Below are 12,286 nucleotides of genomic sequence, written 5' to 3'. Positions count from 1 at the left end.
CTCTTTCACATACACACACAGGTACAAACAAACACGAACGGATTCTTGATATATCGACGTCGATTTCCATGCAAAGACAGCAGCGAAAAATACGGCGGCACAACACGCAACGGGCATGCAGCCGGGCAATAATTTGTATAAATGTGCCTGCTGACAAAGACTATACATGCATGCATGAGCTCGACACAATACGTCAATAATAAATCATCATTACTGGCCCCAACGACAAGAGAAATAATATATACAGTATTGTTTAAAAAACTCATTGCAAGTACACAAAATCATGAATCAACTGATAAATAATAAATATGACTTTCCGCCTAGAATACTGTAAAAATTTATTCGAGGGTCGCGGGCAATTTTTGTTTCCGAATTAGTTTTTTTTTTTTAAATTTGCAGCCGCGACCCAGAAATTTTTTTAAAAATCTAATCCAAAAGCTACTGCTAGTTCCATGTCCGTATAATAATAATATCGTTATATAAAATTCAAAAAAGTAAAAAAAAGGGGTTGCATGCAAATCCTATAAAAAGACCACATGCAGAGGGATTGGTATCAAAAATTTTAATGACGGGAGCCGTTCGTTTGTTTTAGCTTGGTTTAGATCGGTCTGTTTTGTCATTTTTAAGTCTTGGCACTGTGTTACCGACACAATCACGGCGGCGGCGGGTCGCTTTTGATCGCGCGCAAAATAGGGAGGTAAAAATGCTGTATTTAGCATTTTTGGTTGCCTTCCACCCCCCTTTTTAGTAAAGGGATTCAAGGCGCTACACAGAGAGCATAATATATATATTAACCAATGGCATAATTAATAATAGAGAAAAAACACACTGAAAAATATAAAATGTTTATAATATATATCACTGCAATGAAAAGTAGAAGAGAGTCGGTTTAATGTGGAAATAAGCGAATGATATTATGTCAAGGTAATCCTGTCGGTGGCGACGCAGTTTGCAAAAATTCAAAATATTTCAAAAACCGATGAGAATATCGGATGGGATAGAAAAGATAGAGACGGATGAAATGACGAGCATGCAGGTGACACGTGAGGAGATAAGAAAGACACGGGACTGGTTTTTTTTTCATCGGGAAAGAGGCCTCAAAATGAAAACACTCACGACTCCAGATATTTTTGAGCCTGTTGATGCAGTCCCAGGCCGGCGTGGGGAGGCCTTTACACAGTTGGCGCTTTTCCAGCACCGCACTGCAGTATTATAAGCCAGTGTGGATGTGCGGCTCAGGTATTTTTTCGCGAGAATCGGTGGATTTTTTCTTTCGTCAAGAGAGGAAGGACAAAAATAACTAAAGTCAACAACGTCAGATGTATGATAATTTAACACCGCCCGGAGACTGTTTTGGGATATATATTTATTTTTTTGTGCGTGAGGCGATTTCATTTTCTGGGTTGAAGGGACAGAGAGAGCGGGGGGGGGGGGCGATGAATTCAATATTTCATTGTTGTAAGCCGCGCGCCATCTCTCAGGTCGCTCGTTTCGCGACGCAAGAACAAGTTTTTGCCGCCATCAAAAATGCATGGCTCGGTTAGCAAGTGAATTATTCAGAGAGCACAGCAGAGGGTCGCACAGGGTCGGGCGCGGATTACAACAACGGGAGACGACAACAACGACACAATGTCGGTGGTGGTTTGGTGCAACAATGAACAATGAGAGAAAGAGAAAAAGAGAGAAGGCGAGATAGAAAAGAGAGATTAGAGGATGAGAGAGGCACACATCAGCATAGCCACCGTCCGGTTACGAAAAATTCCGCAATTATTGGTATGAAATTAAACGAAATAATATATCATCTTTGATTAAAGAATAATAATAATAATAATGTCAGCATGCAAACAGCAACAATGAGAGAGTATAGAGACCCCGGTCGTAAAAGGAACGTTGCATGGTTCCCTTGAACAACAACACAAATGATCCATCTGCAAATGTATCCAGTTAAATAAAATAATAATATAATAATGGAAGATGAATAATAAAAGAACGCAGCTGTCGATTAGCTCAAATAGCACGTCTTGTTTTGCGAGAGAGAATAATATATATGTATATAAATTTGTTAACACCCAACACCTAGCGCCGGCAGCGTTGTGCCCATCATCGATGTCCCATGATGCGCACAAACGCCCAGTTGGTTCGACTCGATCGCTTTCGATCGCATGCTCGCCGCCCCGAGTGCAACTAGTTTGGAAGAGGTTCCTCTTGGAAAAGTTTGTTTCCGACAACTTTTGGTTGAAATGGATACGGGAAAAAGAGAAGAAGTCAATTTTTTGCGGCAAAAGTTGTCACTTTCCGCCGAGAGAGTGATCGATCTTGTTTCTAGCAATCGGTTGTCAGACAAATCTTTTCCACTTTGGGTCGATTTTATATTTTTGATGAAATGAAATCCGGCTTCCTAGGTGAAGATGGCCAACTTGTTTCTGCATTGTACACAAAATCTCTGCTCTACTAGTTTCGGTTGCGGATTGCAATCCTAATTCATGAGTTGTTGAAATGAAATAAGCTGAGGTTTTAATTTTGAAATATGAATATGCAAATTGTATTTAAGAAATTAGTTTATAAATAAATTGTTCAAAATGTACTTAAAATTCTTTAAATGTCAGCTTAATTTTATTAAACAATTGTAAGTATACATATTGATTTAGTATTTTTTTTAATTTTGAAAAATTAACGTGCAAATAATGTTATAAAAAAATATATAATGAAAAATAAATTATTCAAAGTATAATTAAAATTGTTTAAATTTTAGCTTATTTCATTTCAAAAGCTAATAAATTAGGGTTGCAACCCGAAACCGAAACTAGTAGAGCAAGAATTTTCTGTATCATGCAGAAACAATAAAGTTGCTCATCTTCACCGAGGAAGCCGGATTTTAATTCATCAAAAAATGAACACCTCCAAAAGCAGGCCGAAAGGTTCCGCAACAAAAATTACAAGAACCTATTTAGAAACTCGATTTGATTTATTTTGATTTGCATCAGAAAAACATGACAAACGTGAAATTTCAAACTTTCAACCTCTTTCCAATTAACTGCACTCGCAGCGGCCAAATTTCTTTTGGGTCTAAACCAAAGTAGATCAGACTCAAGGGGCCCCTAGGGGCGGTGTCACGGTGGCAGGGGCGCCCTTTGCGGCGGCCCCGGACCCCTAGGTGCCCCCTCTGGTACATGGTGTGGTTTCAAGATGCAATTTTTGGCACGTGAGTCGTTTTACAACAACAACAGCTAAAAACAAAGAGGAAACACGGTAATAGTAATGTATGTCAGGATTGGAGATGTACCATGAGGACTTCTGAGACGGAACTTATACTCAGGACGTACATTGTCACCCCCACCTCCACTGGCGGCCCTGTAACATTAGACGATCGCACCGATTTAGTCATTTGGCAGCACGTTAGGGGGAGAAAGAGGGAGCTCGACGGGGCCGGGGGTGACCCGACCCTTGACCTTTGCGCCTGCTGCTGAGAGAAGGAGAAAGCGGTAAATGAGTAAGTAGTCGGTTTGTCGGCCAGCCGGTGCTTGTCTGCCGCCGAGTAAGTTTCCTGCCTGCGGAAGAGGGATTGTTATTCGCAGCAGAAAGGGGGTGGAGGTTCACCGGTCGGTCGGATCGTTCGCACGGACTTTTACGGACGGACTTTCACGGTTTGGAAAGCACATGCTGAAGGGGTACGTCGGATAGAGAGGTGGTGGTTTTTTTTTATTTTTTTCAAATGTAAAGAAAGAGAGAGAAAGAAAGAAAGAGCTTGGCGGCGACATGCAGGAAGGATCGAGAGAGATCGAAAGAGAGCAAGAGGACTTGTACGTAAAAAGAGAAAACAACTCAATCAAGGGGAGGAAAAGAAAGAATCGAGAAGGAGGACTGAACGAAAAGCACGCGCAAAACTGGTCAACAAAGGCGGTGGTGTCACAGAACACAGAATAAGACAAGAGAAGGGAAACAAATTAAAAATTTGGGCAGGAGGGGAAACCAGATAGAAAAGATAGCGGAACAGAGAGAACTCTGGAGATGTTCAAGTACCATTTTGACTTCGGACAGAGAGCTGATACTTAAGACATACATAGTTATGCCAACTTCCACTGGAGTGCCTGCAAACGCACATAATAATCGTACTCAGATTTTTCTTCGCATAATTATTTATATGTTCTGTTGTAATTTTTAATTTGGATTGATTATAATTGGTTTTCGGTTCGGAGAGAAAATGCAGTCGTGGAATTGGCTTAGAATTGGCGGGGGGCTGGGCAAGTCCCAAATTGGGGCGCCTAAATTATTCGGCGCAATAAATAAGGTCGTGATGATGATGGACGCATGTGTTGGCTGCTGCGAGATGTTGGTAAATATATGAACGAGAGAGCAAGAGAGAGAGAGAGAGTAGCTGGGAGTGACGTCACTGGTGCTCGGCAGAAGCATGCGCGGGTCCCCGGGAGCTAGTCGCAGCAAAAGACCTAAAACCCAGCGAGCCTGATGTGATCAATAGTGTGTCAGAGGGAGAGAGAGAGAGCTAGCTAGGCGAGGCGGCCCAACATCATCCCCGCCGCTCTTCTACCTTGGACAAACTCCTTGTCTCGCAAATTGGGCCAGGGGTGCCAACGGCTGCTTGCTTTGAACTATAGAGTTTAATTTCAATTTCCATATTCAATTCAGAGAATGACATCGAAATACAGCGAGATAGATATAGAAAGAAATACAGAGATTTACACTCAAAAGGGAGGGTGGACGGGGCTGGATTTTGTTCTTTTCACTGACTTTAATCCAACGGAACACAACGGTCGCACGGGGTGCGATTTGGTGCGTTTTGTCTTAGTTTTTGTTTCACCGGTTAGCTGTCATTAAAGCTTACCCCGCTTTCGCGACTTTCGAGCGATCATTTTTCACTTTTCTGGTTTTGTTTCAGAATTTTTTTTATAATATTTAGAGCTGTCTTTTAAGCCATCAGGGGAGGAGAATTGAAAATATACAATCATCATGCGAACACTGATCGAGTAATTTTTTTTTTTCAAGATATCGGAGGAGAATTAAAAGGGAAAATCATATGATACCAAAACATACATGATCTTCCAGACTAGTAAGTGTGTTGCATGCGAGAGCAGAATTGTACACAGACAGAAATTGTATATATAATGTAGGAATGTATATAATTATGTCCATCAACGACACCACTTAGTACAGAGGGCAAACACCAACGAGTTTTCAAATTAATCTCTACGCGTCGACTAAACAAATAATAATAGGAAAAATGTTTTTCGGAATGAATGTCAATTCAAAACATTTAGCAGGAATATATAATTGTAACAATGCATAAAAAGGGCCTAGCTGACTTGAAAATAAGTTAATTATTTTAATGTAAATATGTACCATTTGCACTTCTGAGAGGGAGCTGATACTTAAAACATACATAGTAATGCCGACCTCAACGGGAGTGCCTGAAAAAAAATAATGCAAAATGCGGTGGCCGCTTTTATAAACATCCAACACAGACAAGATAGATGGATCTCGTTTGTCGACCGCGAGGAGGGTTGCTTGGACACAGACATCAGACAATTTGGCGCGAGAGCAGCAACAAAGCCGCGCGGTGCTCACCCCCTTCCCTCTTTCTTTATTTCTTTTCTTGATTAAGCGCCTGTTTCGCCAAAACGCGTTTCCGGCCCCGAGCTAAATAATAATAATAATAATATGTATACGGGCCGTCTCCATCGCCTGGCCGCCGGGGCTGAGTGAGTGCAAGAAGCAAATGTACGCCCCTCGTTGACGTCACCAACACAATAGCAAAAAGCATACATGCCGTATATTTTATAGATGATAATAAATTTTGTGTGAATTCTACCAAAAAAAAAATTATTTAAATTCTAGAAAAAGGAATTTAACTACAAATTTGAAATGAAATTAATTTTCTACTTATTAGTAAATTATCTACTTTTTAAATATTAATTATTTTAATTTTGCATTTATTTTGAAAACATAGTACTATCTATTTATACAATTTAAAAATTTTAATCAAATTTATTTAAGGTCCAAAACTATTGCTAATTTTATACGATTAGAAAATTTGAAAATTAATCTAATTTTCCACTACAATTTCAGGTGTTTAAAGAAAAATTATTTTACCACTACATTAAATTCCACCCTTTTGCTGGCCCCATTTGAATTTTTGGAGCTTGATTGTCGGCGCGTTGAGTTCGTTGGTTTATTCTGTGTGCCGCGCCCAGCATTATATATCATTCGCGGCGTGCGCGGGGGTGCGTGAGTGTGTTTGTGTGACATCCGCGCTAACCCAGCCAACGAGCACTTACGGGTTTGCTTTTTGCAAATTGCCGCGGCGGCACCGGCGTGGAGTAGTTTCTCCCTGGCGAAAAGTTGTATGTAAGCCGCGATCAAATGTCAGGGGTGACGAGTCGGCCGCGGTTTGTTGCAAATTCTACGCCAATACGAGACGACTGCATTTCATTTTAGTATAAGTTTGGAAATCATAGATTGGGGGTCGGATCGAGATAATATTGTGCCTCCTAGTGTGAGGTTGATTTTTGAAAAATTTTGACATTGATTTATTTATTTGAGATAGAGTAAAGAACACGAAGAAAGAGTGGAAAAGGAACGAAAAACTTACCTCCATAATTAGGTCTTACTCTTTTGTCGTAGCCTACACTTAACGAGTCTAAGATGGCACTAATATTGACATCACCAAGCATGCTGCCTCCGTTGCTTCCACTGCTGAAACAAACGGTCGTTAGTGTTACTTTTTTTCCATTTCGAGAAAAGTGTGCGCTCGACAGCCAATAATAAGCAAATTTAGAGCGAGCGGCAGCGATTTGCGTCTTTGTTTCTTTTCGCCTCGGGGAAAGTGGAGGAGCGAAAGCAAGTGGTGCAAAAAAAGCGCCACTTGAATCACGCCCCTGCATTTTCTTTCCCTCTCCTTCTTGTTATTCGATCCGACTCTCGGAAAATCAATCTGCCGGCTAATTTCGGTGCTGATCGGCGAAATCGGGCTAAAATGCGACGCCTCGGAAGCACGATCAGACCAAGGAGAACAAGGCAATGAATGTTTTACAACGGACACGCCAGTACAATTATTATCACTGTCTAAGACCTCAATAAATATTTAATGCTCTTCTTTTATTTTATATTTGCATTCGTAGTCACTGAAGAGAGTCGTGGAAGAAAAATAATAGCAAGTTAAATATTTTCATGCATTGAGTGAAACTCGAAATAAAAATGATGACGTTCATATACAGCAAAAGAATTTTAATCGCTGAGTTTAATCGATTTTGAACTTTTATTCATAAATATTTATAATAAAATTTAAAATAAAAATACAAAATTTATGTAAATTTAAATATCTTATATAGTCAAAAGTACGAATAAATTTTCCAAAAGTAAATAACCAAAAATAGTTACAAAAAACTAATAAAAAATCTAAAATATTGCGAGAACGCTGCAAAAATACCTATTGAACTTTTATACACAGACTGATTTATGATTTTAATTATTTTCCTAAAGATCCCCCAGCTGATATCAGCATTGATCGACCACGTTTAAAGAGTTGATAACTTAATTACCCTTAATAGTTTGTCAAATTAAGTTTAAAAAACCTTTCAAATCTATCTTCTGTCCTTTTGATTTCCTAAATTTTAGTATGTTTGAACCTTTAAGACGTATCAAGTAGAATTGTAAACTAAAATGATATCAAGGCATTATTTTTTTATATAAAATTTGTATTTTTATTAAGAAAAAAAAAACATAAAATCCCACTTAAAGCCTTGGTTTTCATTTAGAGGTAATTCTATTATTGAATGCCAGAGAAGTGTTTGTTTTAATAAATTTTATTTATAAAACATTTATTTGTGTTTCACAACTTCTAAAAAGCAAACTGTTTTATTAATTAGCATCATTTTCAGCTCTGAAACACTCTTTGTATTGCATACACGTGGAATGACAATTAGCAACTATCATAATAATAAGTAATATTGAGAATGAGCAATACTAGCACTTTCCACCTTCCCTACTTCTATAACTAGGTCTTTATCCCGTTGAAGAACTTCGTCGTTTTCTTGGAAATTCAAAAACGCACGCAAAGCAAGGACGAGTGAAACATTCTTTCGAGCACCGTCCTAGATTCGTTCCTCGGCTGCTCCAGCTTGAGAGCAGCACTTCCGGTCCACAAGAGGCGCCGCACCCCGAGAAGTGGCTCGCCTCTGTTGCCAGCAGCACCACTCGCAAAGTCATTTCAGACGGCCATTATTTCCACATTACTCGCAACAAGGAGTGAGTTTCTCTCTCTCATTCTCCGCAAAAAAAAATATTTTTGCAATTTCAGCAGAGAGGGTTTTTCGGAGAGAGAACAATGCATGAAAAATTCAGCAGGAAGTGGGCACCGGGGCGGAAAAGCGGCCTAATGCACCTTGATTAATTTTTAACCGCCCTGATTAGACGACGTGCAAGAGTGTCTTTCAAAGGTCAAACCGGCCCAGCTGGGGTGCGGTTTGGCCGGGTTCGGTCCGATTGGTCGCATGTGTGCCGAACGACAGGCTTGCTCTTGCAATATCTGGACGCGATTGATTAATTAATGCCGTGTCGCGGCAGCCGCAAAACACGGACGGCCGCAGATTTATCGAGAGCAGGCGAGTGAGCCTTTGCGACTTTGCTCGGGTGGATTTTTGGTCCGGCCGGCGACCGCAACGCTGTCATTAATCTCGCTCCTTTTTCTATAAAACGGCTCACTTCTCCGGTTTGTCGCTAAGTGGCCCTGATTCCCTTCCGACACTTCACATCACGGCTCAATCAATCTTTGTCCCCTCCCCAAAACAAACACGACTGTAATGTAGGTCAACTTTTTGATATTTCAATTTTGAAACCTAAATTGTCACAATTGCTTTTCTTATGCCAATCAATCAGATTTGGATGGAAAAATTCTTGTGGTTGTTTCAAATGTCTTTTTTAAGTGATTAACTTAATTTTACCTGCGATATTTAATTTTTATTGGCAATGATTTGATTAATTTCTGGCCTGCAAATTTCTACGTTGATTTTTATTTTTTTCAAAACATTTTCATTAAATAAAAAGTTTTAGAATTTAAATAAATGATAAATTTGTAGACCACGATGAGATACCAACAATAAATTATTAATAAATATTAAAAATGCTCATATTTTAAAGAATTTCAATTAACATAAGCACTTAAATTTTTTATTTTTTAGTTTTTTTATACCTTTTGAAATTATCAAAAGGTTAAAAGTGTTCGTTTGTATAAAATTAAAATTTTTTAATTTATACAAGCAAATATCCATAATTTTTTTAAGAATTTTGTTAACAATCAATAAAAAATAAATTATTTAAATTGCAAAGTTTCATGAACTTTATTTTTCACGCGTGGCGTTTCAAAAAAGATACTATTATATTTAAAAAATCTAATTGGGGCAGAATCATTATATCGTCCGGGCGCAGCACATGAATAATTGGCACTTTGCGAGTCCCGCACTGGCCCGCGCGAGTCGTTTTTCGCAGCCAACTAAAACAAAACACAGAACAGACCCCTCATCCATACGCAGTTCACAACAGAGCTGCTGGAAATAAATTGCAATAATAATAATAAAGACCGCGCGGGAAATGGAATAGTCATATAATTCGGCCCACGCTCGTTTCGGCATGCAGAAAAGCAGGACGGTATAATTGCGGCGATTACATTTGTTTAACTGCGCCTAGCTGACCCCAATTATGTTCCGCAAACATGCAGTTTTAAAGACACCCACTGTGTCCTCCGTTCTGCTCCGCGGCCGCTTTCAATTAATTTTTGCTGCTGAATGCGCCACTTTTTACGACCGTGCCCTTTCGAAAAAAAAAGTATATTTAATGCCATCAACCCCCGGCTAACCGCTGAAAAAGGTCGCAGATTAACTGCCCGCGGCGAGATTTTTTATATAAATATTTTTCACAATTATCTGCAGTCCCATTCCATCTGTTTCAATTAAAAAAAATTACACTTATCTGCAATTAAATTTTAAATAAATATAAATTAAGATTTTAATATTTAAAGGAAAAAACATCCAAGGAATTTGTTTGTTCCAAATTCATAATAAATGTCTTTTGATGAGAATCGTCTTTCTCCGAATTGAATCGCCGTTTTCCTTGTCTCCTTTGAATTCCAAACAAAAGCCCAAATTCTAATTTCAGCGCATCCGGACGTGCCATGGAACCAATAAAGCAGTCAGCAGGTTTTGCTGCCGGGTGGAAGCAGGAAATTTGAAATTTAATTAAAAGCCTCTTCTGGAGCACACGCTCCCTTTGAGACAAAAAGGGCGCCCGATTAATTGAGATTAGAATTAAACAGGGAGAAGTGCTTTATTAGCGACGTGATTTGCATTGCGGCCTGAAATGCTCTCGGTGCCGCTCGAGAGGAGCGAGGCTGTTTGGTGCAAACTAATGGGGCACCAAGAGAGCGAGGAGGATATATTTGCACGGGTTGCAGAGCTGAATTCTGCATCTCATTTGCATTTAAGAAAGCACTCTAAAATTTTTCGTCCTTGATAATTAATTTTTAATCAGTATTGTGGATTTTTGAAGATATTAATTGCTATTTAGTAAAATTTATCCGCTCCTTTTAAAATTGATCAAAATAATACCAAAGGTTTTCCTTCCTTTCACAATTGAATCCATGAAAACAAAATCTTTTTTTTTTTAATATCAAAAACTATATTGTTTTTTCCTCTTGAAAGAGGTCTTACATTTTTATATCATCACATCTTCCAAAAATTTCAGTCATTCAGATCCCTCACGCCAGTCCAACAAGAACCCACAAACTACTATGAACTGGACCCTTGTCATGGCTCAAACATGGGAATGTTCCATCATAAAGTTATCAGGGCTGAAATTATTTCTAAAAAGTAAATGTTATTCAGAAACTTTTGTGTTTTAATAATTTTGTATCTCAAACAATCTATACAATTTGTAGTGATTTTGAAGAAAAACCTTGCGTTCTTTCTGCGCAGACGAGTGTCGAGCTTTACAACAGCCCCCATCTGGTGCGACACACATCTCCGTATGCCCTTAATGTGTTTGCGCCTAACAAGTCAAGCAGGCTCTTAACAAGGTGCCCCGCTGCTGCCTTGGAAAAGCCGATTTCGTTGTTTGCGTCGCGCTCCAGAAAGAAAAATACGAGACCCACTCTTTCATTGCCGGCGAGACTTGTTCTGCATAAATATATAATGTCCCACTCGGAACGTTATACATATAGAAATAAAAATATCTGTAGAGAGAGAGAGAGAAGAAAAATAAGCAAAAGCGCTTTCAGTCCCGGCAAGCGAAATGCTTTTGCCACCGAGTCGTGCATGCGGTCTTTTTAGATTTCGCTCAAATGCCGCTGCTGCTGGTGCTGCCTTTTCTTTCTTTCTTCCTTTCTCCGCCTCTCTACTTTTTCATGAATACACACACACGCGAATGAAAGTGGTGAAAGGTGGCGTAGGGTTTCTTCTCTTCATTTCTTATTCATTTGGACCAAAACTGCCGTGAATGTAAATTTCAATTCGCGCGATAAATTATGTTTCAAACCCCGTTTAATGAAAGCAAATTGGCTCTAATTATGATCAAGAGAAATGAACAAAGGCGAAAGTTTTATACGATTTCCTGCTGCAATTAGTGCCTTGATTAATTCTTTAGAAGCGATTCGAGGAAATTTTCATCAAATGAAACTTTCGTTTGATAACATCTTGAGCAAGAATATCGCAACATTTGGGGGTTCGAGTAAACAAAACAAACGGTAATATATTTCTCCGCAGGCAAAACATTTTACGACCAAACTTTTTGGCGTGGTGGTCAAATTTAGGGAGGGCGGGTGCTGGGCGAGTGGCAGGCGGAATCCTCCCGATGATAAATGCGGCAAAAAGCACAGCCGCGATTTTTCATCCGACTGATAAACCTGCAAGAGGGAAAAAGTTTTCCCCTCCGGCTCTGTCGTGTTTTAGGGATGGGGGTAAAATAGGCCATGTGTGCAGATCTCATTATACGTAATCAGGGTTCGTCCCGAGGACAAACAGCAACTCGGGTTGTAAAGGGCATTAAGCCCGGCGGCCGCAAAATCCGAATATGAGAGAGTTTTCCGCAGCGTGGCGTGATGTGTGTTTACGATTCGAAAGAGAGAGAGAGCCGAATAATAATGTCTCTGGCGATATAAAAGCGGCGGAAACAATCAAACTTTTCTCATTCGCCAAGTCTAGCTCCCCCCAGGTAGTGCTTTCCTTCTATGTACGAAATCAAATTCGCTCTTTGGAAATTCGAGCACGGCCAGATGTTGTATTCT

At 39.5% G+C, this 12,286-nt stretch overlaps 1 protein-coding gene across 7 annotated transcripts in view; it reads right to left on the bottom strand.

The window, feature by feature from the left end:
* Positions 1 to 12,286, bottom strand: part of LOC132193031 (gamma-aminobutyric acid receptor subunit beta) — a 47,812-nt gene that overhangs the window by 22,508 nt on the left and 13,018 nt on the right. For 3 of the 7 annotated variants that reach the window (XM_059613382.1, XM_059613384.1, XM_059613378.1), the window contains exons 2-3: positions 6,605 to 6,705; positions 4,021 to 4,088 (exon numbers count right to left, since the gene is read on the bottom strand). In XM_059613382.1, coding sequence (XP_059469365.1) covers positions 4,021 to 4,088; positions 6,605 to 6,705 — 169 coding nt within the window. Of the gene's footprint in view, positions 1 to 3,283; positions 3,352 to 4,020; positions 4,089 to 5,355; positions 5,424 to 6,604; positions 6,706 to 12,286 lie in introns of all 7 variants that reach the window. The other 4 variants (XM_059613379.1, XM_059613383.1, XM_059613381.1 and 1 more) reach the window with 2 other exon arrangements.

Source organism: Neocloeon triangulifer, unplaced genomic scaffold (genome assembly GCF_031216515.1).
Source record: "Neocloeon triangulifer isolate White Clay Creek 2 clone unplaced genomic scaffold, ASM3121651v1 ptg000003l, whole genome shotgun sequence".
In the NCBI taxonomy this organism is placed as follows: domain Eukaryota; kingdom Metazoa; phylum Arthropoda; class Insecta; order Ephemeroptera; family Baetidae; genus Neocloeon; species Neocloeon triangulifer.
This window is presented reverse-complemented; position numbering and strand designations above follow the sequence as displayed.